This window comes from Lottia gigantea, assembly GCF_000327385.1.
Source record: "Lottia gigantea unplaced genomic scaffold LOTGIsca_9, whole genome shotgun sequence".
NCBI lineage: Eukaryota > Metazoa > Mollusca > Gastropoda > Lottiidae > Lottia > Lottia gigantea.
In genome coordinates, this window is record NW_008710950.1 from 3,435,565 (window position 1) to 3,455,932 (window position 20,368).

At 31.6% G+C, this 20,368-nt stretch overlaps 3 protein-coding genes across 3 annotated transcripts; 1 reads left to right on the forward strand and 2 right to left on the reverse strand.

Annotated features, from left to right (window-relative positions):
- Nucleotides 1-34: 34 nt before the first annotated feature.
- On the reverse strand, nucleotides 35-5,349 carry LOTGIDRAFT_211477 (hypothetical protein). The gene is made up of 6 exons (XM_009068379.1): nucleotides 5,163-5,349; nucleotides 3,759-3,820; nucleotides 3,095-3,139; nucleotides 2,632-2,790; nucleotides 2,209-2,318; nucleotides 35-1,034 (listed from the first exon to the last, which is right to left on the reverse strand). The coding sequence occupies exons 1-6, from the start codon at nucleotides 5,237-5,239 to the stop codon at nucleotides 933-935; spliced, it is 555 nt and encodes a 184-aa protein (XP_009066627.1). The 5' UTR covers nucleotides 5,240-5,349; the 3' UTR covers nucleotides 35-932.
- Nucleotides 5,350-5,584: 235 nt separating this feature from the next.
- LOTGIDRAFT_229839 (hypothetical protein) lies at nucleotides 5,585-10,403 on the reverse strand (the record flags this gene model as incomplete). Its single annotated transcript, XM_009068380.1, has 5 exons — nucleotides 5,585-6,681; nucleotides 6,895-7,006; nucleotides 7,253-7,439; nucleotides 8,171-8,357; nucleotides 10,326-10,403. 5 exons carry the CDS (start codon nucleotides 10,401-10,403, stop codon nucleotides 6,445-6,447), a joined length of 801 nt encoding a protein of 266 aa, XP_009066628.1. The 3' UTR covers nucleotides 5,585-6,444.
- Nucleotides 10,404-18,721: 8,318 nt separating this feature from the next.
- LOTGIDRAFT_177673 (hypothetical protein) lies at nucleotides 18,722-19,968 on the forward strand (the record flags this gene model as incomplete). Its single annotated transcript, XM_009068381.1, has 3 exons — nucleotides 18,722-18,817; nucleotides 18,922-19,044; nucleotides 19,831-19,968. The coding sequence occupies 3 exons, from the start codon at nucleotides 18,722-18,724 to the stop codon at nucleotides 19,966-19,968; spliced, it is 357 nt and encodes a 118-aa protein (XP_009066629.1).
- Between the last annotated feature and the right edge of the window lie 400 nt (nucleotides 19,969-20,368).

The following is a 20,368-nucleotide window of genomic DNA, read 5'->3' on the forward strand; positions in this document are numbered from 1 at the left end:
TTCGAGTTTCAGTGGTTTGGATAATACACAAAGGCAATGATAAGAAAATTTATTCATATTTGTGTACATGAAAATATGAAATATATAGGATGAGAAATTAAACTATGGATTAATGTCACACCCAAATGTTCAGTACTTAATATCAGACAGCTAAAAGCAATCAATCTTGCTTATTATGTCACATTTAATAATTAATATTTGAAAATATAATATTTCCAAAATGAGAAACCGAAGGCTGCATCCCAATAATTATATAAATATACTACTGCTACTCTTTATGTGTAGAATTATATTTAACTTTTCAAAAAAAAAAAAAAAAAAATCTAAAACAGCATTATGTAATGGCATGCATACTAAGCTATATTATCCATTATCAATATCAAATGCAGGCTAAAAATACAAGTCAATGAACCCAGAATTCCTAATATGTGAGTAGGGTATTTAAATGGTTTTATATTATAACAACTTCTGAATCATGGTGAATTACAAACCACTGATCATGGACGACCTGGCATAAAAATATACACAAACAGAAACATATAGATCTGCATTTAAATCAATCTTAATTACTGCAATCTATGGTTAATATAATCAGTTATCTCTTTTACAAAATACATTCACATTATTTCATGATGATTATTGAAATATTATAAACTGGTTCAGATAACAGCCAACAATATTAGTCAATAATACAAAACGCAAAGACAAACTGAACTTTACATAAATATTTCAAAATATTTGGACATCATAATTATGCAATTATAAAAAGATATTGCAAAAATACATATAAGTTTAAAGAAAATTTTAAAACTCAAGGAAATAGATAGTTAGTCATAAAATTTAGGTCAAATGTAATAAAAATAATCAACTAAGTATTTGTCAAATTTGAGCATACACCACAGCTCATATTGTAATACCAATATAATACAATATTAGGATTTGATACTGAAAACTAAAGTTAAGAATTGTTCATAACCAATTTGTATCCAGCCATCTTGATCTGTATCATAATTTCTAAATGATTGTGTTAGAGTCTGAAATGAGATAAGTTATTCATTACAATTGGACATTAGTACTAAATGGTATATGACTTTACTGTATCACAGCATGACCAGTGAGATATATATTGAATTGTATGCAGACTGTATAACAAGCTTAATAAAATCTGAAAAATCACTAGTGAAAGTAGGGTGATGAAATTAGGTAACCTTTGGAATTTTCAATTGGAATATATAAATACACATGTTTAGTGGTATTAGATGAAAAGGTTTGAAACCTAAAATTTGTATGCATATCAGGGACACTGATAGAATCAGTTTGCACCATTCACTAATCACATAAGGCCCTGCTCGATTTTGTAACAATATCACACACTAAGTTTTAGTGGAATTACAGAAACAAAAGACGTCTGATTGAAAATGGAAATGATGCTATCAATGTCCCTGATACACATATAAAATAATAATAATTTAATCAATTACAAAAACTCTGCATCTAATAGTCACAAAGTAGTTAAATAGTCAACATGTGGTTATTTTCATTTAACAGTCTTAAATGTTTTAATTTCCCAACATTTACAAAAATAGTGGACCACAGCCATATACACCGACCGCGGCATGCGGATGGTAAATATGAAAGATTTTGGGGCAATATAGAGATTTAGGTCCAATAACATCCATTTTAAGTTTCATCAAAATCGGTTGAAAACTAAGAGAGTAATAGCATATTCAAGATTTTGGGACAGGGGCAATAACTCTGCTTCTAACTGTCGAAAATAGCTCAAATTCGAACTTGATCTTCGTTTTATGAATATGTATACACATAACAAATTTCATTTGATTCCACTAAAAACTCTAATTTTTAGAGCGTTTACAAGCAAATGTTGATGGACAGACCGACGGACCGACGGACAGGGGTGCCGACAATATAAAATAGCATTTTCCATTTTTGACTTTCAGAAAATCTTCATTGTTTCTATTCATTGTAACACCTTCAAACTCAAATTCAAACTTGATTTTTATTACAAGCATTAACTTACTAAATAGACTTTAGTCAATATCATTGGCATATGTAAATTAATATGCTAATTATAAACAAATCTATTCAAAATTGCCCATAACCATACTTGCTTTTCAAATCACAATATCAATATGCCTAACATTGAGTTGATAACATAAAGATAAAGAATAAAGTAATACTTTACATTACCTGTAAAACAATACAACATTGAATAAAATCATCAAAGGCAACAGTTCCTCTTCCTAATCTATCAAATTTTCTCACCAATACATCATAAAATCTATCTGATAATCTATAACCTGTATTAAAAAGATATGATGAAACTAAGCTTAGTGTAAGGTCATCCATTAAGCATGGATAATAAACTGAAACAAAGATTTTTCTTTTTTTATCTTTTCAATCATATGTTTAAGCATACATCTAGCAACTTAAAATTATATGTAAGCAAAAGGAGATCTAAAGCCCACTTTTCCTATACCTGAGAATTGTTTCTAAAATGAGCAACTATATGCTTTTGCCATCAGAGTCTCCCTGCATCACTAACAAAAGTAAACTATGTTAAAACTGAAGTGTTGTTTTGTTTTGTATTTTGAATATTTCAAAAAAATTTACCAAAGCTTGTTAAAGCTGTTTTCAGTTCATTTTTATCTATAGAACCTGAATTATCACGATCATATCCACGGAAACAATTCTGCCAATCCGTCACATATTTCCATAGTGATGAAAACTCTTGAAAATTAATAGTTCCTGAGTTATCTCTGTCAAACATTCCTAAAAAATCAAAGTTGATATATATCAAGTAATAGCTTAATAATATTCAAATCTTTATGATGAAAACCTATATCAAGATATATAAACCTTAAAAACACAGAAATCTCCTAAATTTTTATCTGTATGTACAGGACAGTACCAATAGAAAATACGACATATGTTTGCGTAGAACCTTAGGTATGCCTGCTAGCACTCAAATATAAAACAAAAACTATAGAGAAATAGTTATTTAGTATTTCAATTTAAAAGTTAAAAATTAATTATGTGAATGAAGGAGAATGATAAAAGAGTAGAAAAATATTACCTATCATCAATCTTACTGTTTCTGGGTTGAAAGGTGTCCATGTTCCTTTAAAACAAAAACATTATTCAATTAATATATCAAACCTTATATACAAAAAGGCATACCGTATATAAAAAAAATTGTGATCATGCGCCAAGAGATAAAATAAATTGTAGTGCAAAGATTGAGATGAATTGAGCAAATAAAAATAAATATGATTAATAATGAAAATATTTGTTTTTAATATGTCAAGATCTAATGTCAGTTCATTTCCACACTGAATAACAAGCATGTAAGACTAAAATAATGCCTACTTAAATCAAAAAAAAACTTTAAAAGAAGTCACTCTGTTAATGATATTGCATATAAGTAAACAATTTATTAATGACTCATTTTAATAGCAGTTTCTTACAAGAATAAATTGATAAAATTGTCACTGTACAGTAATAGATCTGACTCCTTTTGAATCATTCACGCCAAATGGTTCTTATGATACTGATTTCAAAATCTTACATTCTAATAAACAAAGACACACTATAGAAGTCTATTTTGAAAAGCTTTAACCTATTTTGAATTGCTTTAAGAGTCTTAAAGGTTAGGTTAAGACACAATTGGTTGAGACATGACCAAAAGTTCTCAGATTGAATTACTGTATACAGTATTAATAGACCTTGTCCAACCTTACCATTGGATAAAGCCTGTCCCAATTCACTGCCTGATATAGAACCACTTCTATCTTTATCTATCCTAATAATAGCAGACAACAAAACATGAACATGCTGAATAAACAATTTCTAAGGAAATCAAACCTAAAATCTCTGAAAGTATTTCATAGAAAAAAACAAAACAAACTTAAGCTCATACCGTTAGTGGGTATAATCATAAAAATTAGATCGACATAAGATTTTTTTATCATAATACTGGTATTAAAATTTTTGATAATGACACCCGTAAGGTTATATAAATATGGCGCTAAAATTCCAACCACCTAAAATGCATAAGGTTTGGTACAAAAATACAGTAACTGTGAAACATATTTTCAATAGATTGTTTTGTTATTCCAGAGATTTTAGGTTGATGGTTATTGTTTAATAAGGGAGGAGGTAGCTTGGTAGACAAATCTTACCATTCGACAGAGCTTCACCTAATTCTTTAACAGATATTTGACCACTTCGATCTCGGTCAACTCTAAAAATTTAATGACATGAAATAACAAGCTGTATGAATTTGATTAGGTCAACATTTGAAATCGCCTTATTGATAAAAAGCACTAACTAGCTTTCTATTTTTAGTGCTTAAGCAGATATTTCTCTTTTCAATCACATGTGACATGTCAGAAAAGTTATCTGGGATATGCGAACTATTTCCCTATCCAAAATATTGTTTTTAAGTTCTGTATGATGTAGCAATATATTTAAAACCAACAACCTGTTCATACTGGCACTGCTGTTCAATCACATTTACTAGTTCAGTCAAGTAACCTAATTTTGTGCTACCACTTTTCATCGGCCAAATTTTCTTACAATCCCCAGCTGTACTTGGAATTCCAAGTGTCTGTTAGAATATATTCCAGTGAACAAAGTCACATGACAAACTAGTGGATTCCATGTCAGCAGAAAAATTCTATGGAACACGATGTAGTGTTCAGTATTTTGATTTTGTCGAAATTTGGTGTTGAATCCTTATATAATATGCACGAATATAGGTTACACCATTGTACTAAAAAGGTAACAAATCTTAGTGAATAGGTCTAGTTGAAACCATTACAGAGTAACCAACCAAAAGCAAAAGCAAATGATGTGTTACCATTTTACCCAAATTGTCTTGTTACCGTTTTAGCAGATAAGTCGTCAGAGTGCATGGGTTGAAGAAAATCTTCCGGAAGGGAAGACTGAGTGGCTGACACTGACGTCTGACAGTGTTTCAATTTTAAAAAGTGATCAAGCATGTGGCAGCCCAGTTGTTATGGCACAGGCATCTGCTTCTATCGACTGTCGACTATTGATAGAATAAGAAAGAGACTCTCTCTATAACAGTACTATTATAGTCGCCTATTGATACTGTGGGTTGGGGAGAAATAATAGCCTACCTTGAAAAAACACCCATGAGAAAGTTTTGATCTGGGCCAGGTGGTCCTTGGCGTTGTTGTTGTCCATAGTAGGCCATGGTTTAAAAAGAGACTTATGTATTTTGTGAGATATTTAATCAGCTAATTGCCCAATAATTATTACAAAAATAGCACGGAGTCAGCGGCAACTTGGTTATTTTTAATCACTTTACACAACTTCCGGTTGTATAGCTTATCAAGTGTAGATAAGCCAAACCATCAGACAACAATTAATTTTTCCATCAGACTGTTGAGCCGTATATATAAAGAAAACTACTATTTCCCTGAATAAATCAAAATTACTGCAAAACGATAATCTTCAGAATGACATAATTAGACACATGCTGATAAGCTAGTGATGTAAAAGATCACTGGGACGTACAAGTAAACAAACAAAACCGTATTTATATAAAAAAAATATATTGGCTAGAATTCAGAAATATTTAAATAAACAAATGAACATTTTCATATATTCAATAAAATATCACATTTTGAACATGAACAATATCATGAGATCATCAAATTCATAACAAAGTATATATCTTACAAAATAGCTACATTTTACATCTACTATAAGTCTACTTATATTGCATCTTTAAGTGTTTTATCTTTGTTAACAGAATAAAGAAAGAAACATACATATTTATTAGGTCCTCAACAAAACCAGCTGATCCTAGGTCAAACCCCTTGCCACTGATCTGTTTCAAATTATGAAAAAAGTATAATACATGTATATTAGAATATTTTAATCTCAGTGTGCTGCAAGGGATAAATGTCTTAAATTTAACATGTTGTATTGTATTACAGGTGAAGCAGACATCAGATTTAAATCCTTTGCAGATCATATTAAATAATTGAACACCATTTATGGAATTAGTAGGGGTAGTATACCATAAAAATGTGTTCCGTTATTTAAAGTATCTGTACAATTGTATCTATATGTTTTAAAAGTATTCATTTTATCATTCTATTGTAGGTGTTTTTCCATATAATTATGTCCTTTGTCCTATGTAAAGATAGCTTTCAGGCTAGGTAACATACGTCTACTGACAGCTTTTAGAAATGATAATCGAGTCTTAAGTGACTACATGAATTTTTCTCATTTTAAAGATATAATGCATTTGTAGTTTGAATTTATTCATAAATATATATATTGACGTATTTTTTCTAAGTCAAGGGCAATAACTCAAAAAACCTCAAATTTCCTGTCCTGGCCAGATGTAACTATAAGATCTGTTTTAATAGAATCTTGATATCACATAGTCTATTCCTCATTGTCAGAGTCAGAATTCAAACTGTATTTCTGGTTCTGAGCTTTTTCATCTTGACCCTTTTCATAACCCTTTTGTAAATATTTCAAAGTTTCTTCTAATCTTTCTGCCCTTTCACCAGTTCCAAACAATTTTGTTAAAACTTTCTTTTCTTCTCTCATATTTTTCTCAAATTGCTGTCTTTCTTCTCTTTCATGTTTACTGCATCTACGATGCATCTGCAGTCTATCCTACAAATACCAAAAAAGGAAACATACCAAAGTGATTAGTTGAATAGTTTCAATTCGAATAGCCACTTTGCATAAGTTAATTTCGATTTCGACGAGTTAAAAAAAAAAGTTGTAATCTCTTAGTTAGTTTTGGCAGTTAAGACAGGATATGAATACGACCATTTCTAAGCAGAGCTCAATGAAGAAACACAAAAATAACATCTTAGATTTTACCTTGTATGCCATATCATTTGTATCTGCAGTAAGAACACGAGATAGTTGGTGTTTATTCTGAGTACTGTAAAGTTTGGGAGATGTAGATCTTGATCGATAAAAAGCTTCTAATCTGAAACATACAATAATAGACCCTTGAGAAGCTATCAACAAATAATAATTGTCAACCATCATTCTAAAATAACATTAAGTGAAACTTGTGCATAACTACCTTTATTGCTTTTCCAAAGAGTGGATTCTGTCAAAATATGCTCACTTCAGAAAAAGTTTTACTAAATGAGAATTTCAACCCTTGCACTTGGAATAAAAGAAACCTGAAAATTGTCTTGAAAAGATTGATTGGTGCCCATCAACCTACATTTCTTCTCTTTCTTGTCTTGCCTTTCGTACTTGATTATAACTAGGAAACATTATATTATTAAGACTTGGTGTTTTAACATAAGGTTGTAACTTGACAACTTCTCTGTAAGGTACCATAATACCATGGCCTGTTGTACAGTAAAAATATCTCTTCCCTTCATAAATTCCATTTGTCAAAGATTTTACTGAAAAAATTTTTTTGAAACATATCATGTATCATTCTTTGCATAGATTGTAATTGACAAAAACAAAATAATATTAGTATGTAAAGTAATTACAAAATAAAACATATATGATTTAAGTATTTTAAACTTTTCTTTTCATAGACTGCACTTATTTAAAAAGTTATCACATTCAATCTGGATTGCTAAGTCAATTCATAAAAACAAGATTACAAACCATTTTCATCAAGTTTGACACCAACATGAATTTTCGGTGCAAGAGAATGATCATCTACAAAACCAACATACTTCACCGCACCTTTTTCAGAAAAAAAATGTTATGAATCAAAATGACAAATATTGATGATAATTACATGTTTTTTTTTGTTAGTTAGTAGATCAAAGTTATATCAATGGGTCCACACCACCAAGAAGCTCAGAAAAAGTGGCATCAATTCCATTAGCAAAGATAGTTCTTTCATCATGTGATTAGGTTGATATTGTTTTTATGTTTAGTCATCATCAAGTGACTGTTGGCAATTGATTGCTCATGTTTCAGTTCCAAAATCTTAGTCATTGGAAAATGACGAAAATTTGTTGATGTCCATGGTCAGAAAAAATAAAAATGTCCCCTTGATAAAAAGCCTAAAGTCTCAAACATTTTGTCCTTCACATGTTGTATCATGAGAACCCCTCAAAGTTACTATGTACAGTAAAACTTTTGTACATCCACAACTATATTACTTTACAAATACCTGATTTTCCATGGACTGAGACTCTATCACCAACCTTTACCATATCACTCATTTTAATACTTATATCACTTGACAATTCCATTCTTTTTTTATAGGAGTCAAATAATAGATCTGCTGAACTTCCAAATACATTCTTCCAAAAAGTGACACACAAAATGCATTTACATTGAAATGGATCAAGTGCATACTGAAAAGCCAAAAACAAAGAAAAATTTGAGTCTGTATTGATCTCATAATTAGATTCTGAAAGTGACATTGTCTAATTATTGGTTTTACCAGCTGATAGTAATCAATTTCAGCCTAGTCATTAACACAATAACTTCAAGTAGGACTAGTGTTGTTCTTGTAACTTTCACAATTCAGTCTTGCTATTTCTTACATATTTCTGACCATATGAAGTTTCATCAATTAGATGTCAAGTATGTAAGCAAGCAAGTTTTGTCCATATGGTTGGAGTCCAGAATGAAGTGATTTCAATAGGTCTAAGAACCTTTTAGTCTAACAAATAGACTATGTTAACACATCAAGTTACTGGATGACAATCACTTGACCATGATCATGACAACTGCAAATCAAATCGCTGATAACTTTCAAGAAAATTTTCATCATTTTCACCATTCGCCGATCAATCTAAAGTTTGCAATAAATAAAGAGAGCTTGCCAGGCAAGGATGTCAAAAATGACAACTAAATCTTTATTAACCAAAAATGGATTTCTCATATTGAAGATCTTCATTATGCACTTGTAGTTCAAAAGCCCTGAATATCTCATCAATTTAGGGTCAGTTTTTCCGAAAAATCTTTTTAAATCAATAGCAATAACCCAGGAGCATTGAATTATCACACTTCTCTCGTGTTTGAAATTTATTAGCTCATAATAAGGTACCATCAAATTCACACTAACAAGGACTCATCTACATAGACAAATTTGAACTTTACTGAGATCTCATTAATATAAACCTGCATACAAAGTTTCATCAAGTTCCAATAAAAACTGTAACCCCCATCGTGTTTACAAGTCAAATTTGGTGCATTTTTACTAAGACAAGGGCAATAACTCAAAAACTTTTCTTTCAAAATGAGCCAAATTCATACTTGACCGTGATCTTATCAATATAAGATTCATTACTAATTACTATCAGATAAAATTTGTAGCCCCAATTTTGTTCACATGCCAAATTAGACACATTTTACTAAACCATTCATCAAAAATCAGCCAAATTAGAACTTGACAAGGATCTTTTTAATATATACATGCATAACAAATTTCAGATCAGATAAAAACTCTAGCGCCCATCATGTTTACAAGCCAAATTTGATGTGTTTCTCAAGGGCAATTACTCAAAAACCGTTTATTAACAATGAGTCAAATTCATACTTGGTCAAGATGTGATCATTATTTACATGAGTACAAAGCTTCATCAAGATTGGATTTAAACTGTAGCCTCTTTCAAGTTTACAAGCAAATTTGATGCATTTTCAACTAAGTCAAGAGCAATAACTCAAAACCCTTTATCAAAAATGAACCAAATTCATACTTGATCAAGATGTTATTATTATATATAGGAATACAAAGCTTCATTACGATTGGAGATAAACTGTAGCCTCTATCGTGTTTACAAGCAAATTTGTTGCTTTTTTTTAGTAAGTCAAGGGCAATAACTCAAAAACCGTTAATCGAAGAATCGTCAAATTAGAACTTGACTGCCATCTTATCAATCCCAATGTTCACACAAAGTTTCATCAAAATCCATTGAAAATTGTCGCTTTTATTGTGGCCACAACAAAATTTTGATGCGATTTTACTATGTCATGGGCAATAACTCAACAACCGTTCATCGAATAATGGTCTAAATAGACCGCCATCTTATTAATCCCAATGCTCACATCAAGTTAAATCAAAATACATTGAAAATTGTAGCTTCTATTGTGCCCACAACAAGATTTTGTCAAGTCAAAATGTTTGTTAACTCAAAAACCATTCATAGCAAAATCGTCAAATTAGAACCTGACTGCCATCTTATTAATCCAAATGCTCACACCAAGTTTCATATCCATGTGGGCGTATAAAAATAACTAAGTGTTGACATTGATGGACTATAGTGTGGATACGTTGTTCTATGCATGAAGTCAGTATTTGATCTGTTTCAACTCACAGTAAGTTCACAATTTGACCATAAATCTTGTCTACACAGTGTAGATGAACTATTGCTTGTCTTACAATAGATAGCCATTGTGGACTGTTTTAACAGATAGCATATGTGGACTAAAAAACTGCCAGTTACAAAAAAAAACTAGAACCACATGTGGCACAGAGTGGGACTTTGCAAATGTAGCAAAATGCAAAAGACCCTGAAAAAATCAACCTTCCACAATAATTAGATCAAGCTCAAGAACAGTCTAAAGTTGAGAAATTTTCATTTTTTAGAAGATTCTTATACCGGAAGTGGACGTCAGACCTCACAAATGAAAGTATCAGCAGATAGCCAAGGTCAATAACCTTTGATCTTGTAAAAGAGAAGGTCAAAAAAGGTCAAGATCAAGAGATATACGTCATCAAAATTTCTAATTGCACACGACTATAAAACCGGAAGTTGACATAGGACAGCAAATATGAAAGTACAAATAGATAGCCAATGCCAATGACGTTTGATCCTACAAAGGTCAAGGTCAACAAAGGTCAAGGTCAAAAATTGAAAATTTTGAATTTCCAAAACCTGTTCCTTTTTTTGAACTAAGAAGCGGAAACAACCGAAATTCTAAGACAAAGTGGCTCACAACATGAGGTAATTGTATGCAAAGTTCCATTTTGAACAAACGTATACTTTGCGAGTTATGCTCCTGGCCAAAAATATCAATAATGAGTGATATAACCCAAATGTGCCACGCCCACCTTAATTTTTTTTGCATAGGGTAATTGATATTCCAAATGTTATGTTGTGTTTTAAATTTCAAGCTTCTATATTATTCAGGTCAAAAGATATAGGTCAACAAATGTCAACAAAGGTCAAAATCGAAAAATGAAAATATCCAAATGTTAAAACCCCTTCCTTTTTTGGAACTATAAAGCTGAAACAACTGAGCTGTTAACACAAACTGGCCAAAAGGTTGAGGTAATTGTGTGCAAAGGCCCTTTTTTAACAAACGTATCCTATGCGAGTTATGCCCCAGCCCCAGCCCCAAAATGTAAACAATTAGTAATTCAACCCGGATGTGCCACGCCCACCCCAATTTTTTTGTCATAGGTGGATTCATATTTAAAGTGTGTAGTTGTATTCCAAATATCAAGGTTCTACATAAAATAGGTCATAAGATATACATACACCAAGATCAAAATGACACAAATATGGTAAAATAAAACTCAAATTTGAAAAAATCACCAATTTCAATTTTGCTTTAAAAAAGCAATTGTTCTATATCTATGTAAAGTGCATGAAAAGCACATTAGGAAACCGAAAAAATTAACCCTCTAGCTTAATTAGGTCACATGATAGAGCAGTCCAAAGTTGCGATTTTGACTTTTTGCGGATAGCTATAAAACCGGAAGTACATGTCAAAGGTCAAAGGTCAAAGTATCAAATGATGGCCAAGGTCAATGACCTTTGACCCTATAAAGGTCAAGGTCATCAACAGTCAAGGTCACATGGTGTGGGTGTTTCAAGTTGGAAAAAAAATTAACCGGAAGTTGCAAAAAAGCAAAATCGAAATTCAAAATTCGGCTCCCAATGTTTTTTACGCAATCGATTGCGGAATACATTCACATCAAATTTGAGCCTATCAACTTTTACCCTGAGGCCCCATTTTGAGTTTTACAAAAGTGTGTTTTTTCAATATGGCGGCCAAAGTATCACCTTCTGTCTGGATTTTATTTTAAAATCGGCCATAAAATTTTATTTGCCAAAGATCAGCTAAATTTTGTTGACCAACATAAATTACACCGGAAGTTATTCAACCGGAAGTAGATTTGAAATTCAGACCCTTTCCTGTTTAAAAGAGGAAATGACGTACAAAATTTGACTGTACCATATCATTAACATTAATGAACTCTCTTTGCGTTTAAAATTTCAGATCAATCGATGCAAAAGCAAAAAAGTTGCAAAAAAATCGAAAAATTTGATTGAAAAAAGTGAGCTACGAATTCTCGAATTTCGTAATTTTTCAAGTGCTATCAGATCAGAAATTACAGGTAGATTGTAAAAGTGAAAACCAGAAGAAAATCGATGCAAAAATGCGCCTTCTAGAGCCGATTTTCGACTTTTTACACATTTTGAACTGTGGCACTTCCGGTTTTGCAAAAATGTTCTAATTTATATTTATGCACATCGTCGCCTATATACAAGGTCTATGAAATTTGAAACGTTGCTGCAACTACTGCAGTCTAAGCACACGAAGGTGTGGACGAAACGGAAAAAAAAAAAAAAAAAAAAAAAAAAAAAAAAAAAAGAATGGACATTTCGATAACAAACTGGGACTTTGCTGAAAGCAAAGTCCCACAACTAGAGCTGTTCTAATAACAGTACTGATGCAGGGCGGTTACGACATTCAGGTACATGCGAAGATGGTCTATTGCAATTACTTTATGTAAATACTTTTCTACGTCTCTAAATTCAAATATCCAAAAGTGCCTGGAGTTTAATGTATATTGACTAGGAATAAAAGAATGTTTGTCAATTAATAAAGACCAAGTTTGATGAAATCCAGATAAGAAATAAGAAAGTTGGTAATGCGCATGCACACAACAAAAATTGGTTATTTCCATTCAATTTATAATTGGATTATACACACACATAGCAAGTTTAATTAAATTCGGATAAGAAGTAAGAAAGTTTATAATGCGCATGCGCACAACAAAAATTCAATATTCCCATCAAATTTAGAATTGGATTGTACACATACATACCAAGTTTGGTGAAATTCGGATAAGAAATAAGAAAGTTGGTAATGCGCATGCCACAACAAAAATTCAATATTTCCATCAAATTTAGAATTGGATTATATACATACATACCAATTTTGATGAAATTCGGACAAGAAATAAGAAAGTTGGTAATACGCTTGCGCAAAACAAAAATTAATATTTCCATCAAATTTAGAATTGGATTATACACATACATTCCAAGTTTGATGAAAATCGGCCTACATGTTACTTCCAGTGCGATTTTTTTTAGTTAAATAAGTTTGTATTAAGGCTGGTAATATAATGCATATTTTATTTTGGACATAACTTAATTTCACCAGAAGTGATACCACCGGAAGTACTAACATCGAAACCAGAAGTGACAAAAATTTTTTGAATGTGTGCTTTTATTCCACTATGCTGGCAGTCTACACCAAGTGAGTTTCAAGTTCGCTTCCGAATGCCCTGCAAAAAAAAGAATTGACATTTCGATAACAAACTGGGACTGCAGCTGCAGCCATATAGGTACTCTTTGTCATCAGAAGTTACTTAACTTAACATGTACTTTTCCTGCCTCACATTGAGTCAGAGAGTAAAACTAAAAGGCAATATTTTTTAAGCGATAATAAGTAATTTATAAGATGTAGTTTGTTTACTTTATGATTTTCTATGTCAGACATTTTCTGTGGTTTTCTTTCTGTAAAATAACACGAGAGGTTACTATTAAAAGTGTAATGTTTTGTTGTTATGACGCCATGACAGGTACTCTTACTTCACTTCCGGTATGGTACTTTAATAATCGCTTAGCTCATTAGGTCTAAAAACAAGTTTCAGCAATCCCACAAGAATTTGGAAGGTATTCGAATCACAAGCGTCCTAAAACTGAAATATTTACGATAACTGTATTGAATTTCAAAGAGTGTTAAATTGATCGACATTTAGTTACTTTTCTTATGGTTGTCATTGATGTAAGAGATTATTCTTATGTCAAGGTCGCCATTGTTGACAAAAGTGAAATTAAAACTGTCAATTTTGACACGTCTTAGAGTGACGCTGTAATCATAAACAGGTAATTTGAGTATTTTAGTTTGTTAGTATAATAAATTTGGTGACCTAAGCGAGTCTTACATCCTGAAAGATCTTCCTTTTTATACCCTTAATCGTCTGTGAAACGAAAAATAATCGATTACTACAGAATACAAGAGATCGGGTTGATAGTTATGGGCCAACTGTATTACAAAATCAGCTGATTCGGATTCGTCATAACCCACTGTATTACATGGGTTAAAGTTATATTCGTTTTCTCCAGTCTACAGAGTCATGTGATAGCAGAGATCACATGATTTTCCACAGAATACTTCAGTTGATAATCCGGACAGTAGTACAGTCGAGTAACATAATTTCGTGGAAACCTATTATTTGTGGATTTCCGGAAAGGATTACTAATTTACATGAGCGACCTTGCGCGACCTTCGCATTAGTTTGATTTGATAAACATGGGTTTTCTCTACAATATCAGCTAGTAGAATGAATCCAGTAGTTGCAAGCAAGGTAAAATGTATTAATGTATACTTTGACAAATACAAAATGGCGGATTTCAGTCATTACCAAACGTCACCATTTTTTATTGGCGGAATTTCCTTATAATCCCAAGCGTTAATCGGAATTCCAAGTGTCGTCTGCTAGAATATATTCCAACGAATGAAGTCACATGATCAACTATCGGATTCCGTGTCAGCAGAAAATTTCTATGGAACACAAAGTGGACCATATTCTTATGTTGTTTCAGTGACTTTTAGCAATAAATCACGCTACGTATCATATTTTGTCAGTCACTATTTTTTTTTTTAAATCGTGGTTCTTTGAAGGAATTGTCACTAGTTATAATGAATTGATATTAAAGATAAATACTTCGAGAAGTTAATTATACCACCCGGTGTTTTTCCAATTGTTTCTCCGTCACATGTCAGTATGTCAGTCAACACGGCAAACACGTCACACGTCGATGCTACCTTATAAAATTGACGTGTCTGGCGTGTTTACTGACGTGTGACAGAGACCTTACTCTGTTTTTCTAGACTTATTTATAGATCAAACATTGTACACGAAAATAGGTGACGCATTCTGCCGCCGTTGTCGAGTTGGTTGCTCATGAAATATGGGTGAAAGTGAAGGATTCATAAAGAAAATCGAAATAAACCAATTTTGATTATTTTGTAGAATATCTGAGGAAACATCTAAGACATAAATTTTTTTTTTTCGTGTTTTTTAACTTTGACGAAATTCGGTGTTGAATCCTTATATCCACGAAAATAGGTTACACCACTGTAATAGTTAATAGAGTTGATCCAATGATTCATCGACTATAAGTATAATAGAATAAATGAGAAAATCTTGACGTTATGATCTAAATATCAGGATAAGAAAGTAGTTACTATGCTATTGTTCAAAGGTACTAGCATCACCTATTCTGAGAAATAGATATAAAATAAATATTGAATTAAATTGATAGATTTGGAGACCAATGTAAGTTAGTGTAAGCCCAAACAACATGATTTGTTGATAGTTGAAATCAAAATGAAATACTAGAGCCACACGTGGCACAGAGTGGGACTTTGCAAATGTAGCAAATTGCAAAAGACTCTGAAAAAATCAACCTTCTACGATAATTACATCACGCGCAAAAGCAGTCTAAAGTTGAGAAGAATTCTTTGGAAGATTGTTATAACGGAAGTAGACAGACCGCACAAATGAAAGTATCAGAAGATAGCCAAGGTCAATGACATTTGACATTGAAAGGGAGACGGTCAACAAAGGTCAAGGTTACGAGATAAAAGTCATCAAAATTTTTAAATATATACGGCTATAAAACCGGAAGTTGAGATAGGACAGCAAATATAAAAGTATAAATAGATAGCCAATGTGAATGACCTTTAATCCTACAAAAATCAGGGTCAAAAAAGGTCAAGGTCAAAAATTGAAAATTTTGAATTTTCAAAAACTGTTCCTTTTTTTGAACTATAAAGCTGAAACAATCGAACTTCCAAGACAACGTGGCTCAACGTATGAAGTAATTGTATGCAAAGTTCCATTTTGAACAAATGTATACGTTGCGAGTTATGTCCCTTGCCAAAATTGTCAATAATGAGTAATTTAACCCGGATGTGCTAGGCCCACCTCAATTTCTTTTGCATAGGTTAATTGATATTCTGAATGGTATTTCACCCGGATGTGCCACCCCCACCTCAACTTTTTTGTCATAGGTTAATTCATATTCAAATTGTCTTGTTGTGTTCCAAGTTTCAATGTTCTACATAAAATAGGTCATAAGATATATACACACCAAGCTCAAAGAAACAGAAATATTGTAAAAAAAAACTAAATTTGAAAAATTCACGAATTTCAATTTTGCTTTAAAAAACGATTGTTATAATTCACTTGAAAGAGCATGAAAAGCACATTAAGAATCCGAAAAAATTAACCCTCTAGGTTAAATAGGTCACGTGCTAGAGCAGTCCAAAGTTGCGAATTTGGCTGTTTTCGGACAGCTATAAAACCGGAAGTACATGTCGGAGGTCAAATGTCAAAGTATTAACTGATAGCTAAGGTCAATGACCTTTGACCTTATGAAGGTCAAGGTCATCAAAGTTCACGATCACGAGATATGACCCTTCAAACTTTGAAAAAATTCAACCGGATGTTGCAAAAAAGCAAAATTGAGAATCAAAAAACGGCTTCCTAATGTCATGTTTTTTTTTTATCTTCTTTCATTTGACACCAAAATCATTTAAATCGGATGACCCATTATGTCTGAATAAAAATCGAATCATTTCAGAAAAATCAAAATGGCGGCCAAAGTTTCACGTCTGTTCCGGATTTTTTTTTCTTCGTTTTTTTGTCATAACTTTGTCTACCTATCAGCATAAAAATTTTTGTCCTATACAAATTACACTGGAAGATATTCAACCGGAAGTGAACATCGTTTTCCTGTTTAAACCGGAAGTGAAATTGAAAATTTGACTGTACCATTTTGTTTACTTTCTTAAACTGTCTTTGCTCAATTTTTTTCAGATTAATCAGACAAAAAGCAAAAAAAATGAAAAAAATGCAAAATTTGGCAAAAAAAATGTCTGCGACAAATTTTCGAATGTTGAAATTTTGAAACTGCTATTCTTTCAGATTTTAACAGTAGATTCCAAAAATGCAAACCAAAAGAAAATCGACAGAAAAATACGACTTCTAGAGCCGATTATCTATTCTTCCATATATTGAACTGTGGCACTTCCGGTTTTGCAAAAAAGATCCAAAATATATTTATGCACATCGTCGCCTATATCTAAGGTTCGTGAATGTTGAATGGTTGCTGCAACTATTGTAGACTAAGCTCAGGAAGGTGTGTAAAAATCGTAAAAAAAAAAAAAAAAAAAAAAGAATTGACATTTCGATAATAATGCAAAATATAACCATTTTTCTTTAAATACCCTAAGCTTTATGTATATAATTTATATAATATAACAACTTGGGGAATGATTTGTAAAGGGGGAAACCACTGTAAGCCCATTCTCCTCCTCCTAATATACCTAGCTGCTTCTTCTTCCAATAATGTGAAGGACAGCTTCTGGGGTATATTCTCTAACACACATACATTTATACAGTGGTGTAACCTATTTTCGTGCATATAAGGATTCAACATTGAATTTTCGTCAAAGTTAAAAAAAAGGAAAAAAAAACTTGTATGTCTTAGATATTCTACAAAATAATTAAAATTGGTTTATTTTCTTTATGAATCCCTCACTTTGACCCATATTTCATGAGTAACCAACTCAACAACGGGGGCAAAATGCGTCACCTATTTTCGTGTACAATGTTTGATCTATAAATAAGTCTAGAAAAACACGTATGGATACCGGGTGGTAAAATTAACTTCTCTCAGTATTTATCTTTGATATCAATTCATTATAAATAGTGACAATTCCTTCAAAGAACCATGATTTAAAAAAAAACATAGTGACTGACAAAATAAGATACGTAGCGTGATTTATTGCTAAAAGTTATTGAAACAACATAAGAATATGGCCCACATTGTGTTCCATAGTATTTTTCTGCTTACAGGAATCCGCTAGTTGATCATGTGACTTCATTCGTTGGACTACATTCTAGCAGACGACACTTGGAATTTCGATTAGAAATGGAAATTATTAATCATTTCCGGAAATGCACGAAAAATATGTTAGCACGAAATTAGGTTACTTGACTGAATATTAAGGCATGGATTGAAAAAATTGGAATTTTGCACACTGTCCTCAGCTCTTTCATAGTCAGGTTTTATACATTACTTTATACACAGTACCACTGTCATCTCTTTCATTGGGCTTGCATACTCAACAGCTATGCTGTTATGTCAAATATATTTTGTTTTCAAAAGTTTTAAATGGGATTTAATTTCTAAAAGCTGATTGAGTAATGATGTCTGAATATTTGCAACACCAACATGATAGAGCTTGATTTCAGATATTCTGAAAAGTTTAAGTATGATTTATTGATTTATGTTCATATTATATATTAAATTTCTATTTTAGTTTTTTTGGTGTGGAATAAAATGATGTAAATATTTTCACACTGTTTATTTGTTCAAAATAAATCCTAATGGTCGAAATGCCAAGTCGAAAATATGCAGTTGGTTCGAGCAGCTCATCAGCACAATATCATCGTTTAAGTTCTTCAAAAAAAGACGGATATAATGATTTGCAGGTATGAATAGATTAGTTAAATTCAGTACTAATCAAAATGATTTTAATTTAAAAAAAAAAGTATAGCACAATTAATGTTGAATATTATGAAATTTCCTTTTTCAGTTTGAACGTCCAGCTCCTAAAATACCCTATAAGGCAATAGCATTAGCTACCACACTATTTCTAGTTGGTTCAGGGTTGATTATTATTGGTGCCTTGCTGTTCACAGGATACATTAATGCAAAGGTTTGTTACTTTATATGTAAACGTACTGGTAATTGTATTATGGCCCTTAAATACACCACTGTTATTGCATATACAGCATTGTTTCGTGATTCACATTTTGCATTGTTAAATTTTATAAGCAATTAGTGACAAATATGACCGAGCTATTGCAATTATTATTCCCTTGGCTATATCAAATTTGAAACATTAGTGGTGTTTATGAAGAGATTTTAGTGCCTTATTTCTGACAAAATCAGAATAATATTCTAATTCTAAGAATAAATCTTAGATCAATTATTATGACTAGTGTTCACATTTTATTTGAAGCCAAGTCAATCTTGTCTATTATTAATGTCAATATTGGACTTATGGCCCTTTGCCAGTACCATTATGTTGAATAATGGTACACCGAGATCAAAGAGTGACGTCACATCTGTATTTTAAGTCATGAATAAACACCACTCATAGACATGCTGTAGATCTACCAGTACAAATCTTGATTATCACACCACCAAGTTTGCAATATCGTGATTCACATAACATAATTTAAATGGTCTATAATTCCCACTGGTAAAGATGACTTAATGCCCAACACACTGTACAAGCCCCAAAGTATTTTGATCTGTGTTTTTTCTGTCACAATAATGAAACATGTAAATGGGCTTTTAAATCAGAATTCTAAGTATCAATATAAGGAGGAAAATATTAGTTGTTCCTTGCAAAATTAATTTTGAAAAAAAATTCATGACTGATAATAAATCATTAGTAGAATATGGGAAATAATTATGTTATATGGTTTTATTGCAGTATTCTGACAGAACATGGCCATTGTTACTAATTGGATCATTAATGTTCATACCTGGTGCTTATCATGTCCGCATTGCTTATTATGCTTATAAAGATTATGATGGTTATTCTTATGAAGATATTCCAGAATTTGATTAATCTGTTAACCTGCTATTTCCTTGTATATTAATACCAGATCATTCTTGTTTTTTTTTTGTTATTCACTCATAAATATTTATTTATTATAAAGAGACAGATGTGACATTTTTTTTTTATATAATTGTGAGTCTTGAATAGTACAAGAAATGTACCAAATTCACATAATTCCTTCAAAAATATCTCAAACTAGGAATTTCTTTTCCTATTTCTTTTCTATATATGTCTCAAAACACACATGGATTTGAGACAAAATCAAAAATTGATGGTCAGCTGTGAACACTATTACTGATTAGCTTAGTTGAATAATTCCCATTTCTGAGACTCAAGTATAATTGCTCAAAAAAAATGGTGCATCTGTCCCTTTAATGTGTTTCTATGTTACACCATATCAACTACTGTA

Excerpts from the sequence above, each read along its gene's own strand:
- LOTGIDRAFT_211477 (XM_009068379.1), bottom strand. The coding sequence starts at position 5,239 with ATGGCCTACTATGGACAACAACAACGCCAAGGACCACCTGGCCCAGAT. Across the intron at positions 3,821-5,162 it reads CTCATGGGTGTTTTTTCAAG|GATAGATAAAGATAGAAGTG; the intron begins GTAGGCTATTAT and ends TGCTATTATTAG. Across the intron at positions 2,319-2,631 it reads AACAGCTTTAACAAGCTTTG|GTTATAGATTATCAGATAGA; the intron begins GTAAATTTTTTT and ends TTTTTAATACAG.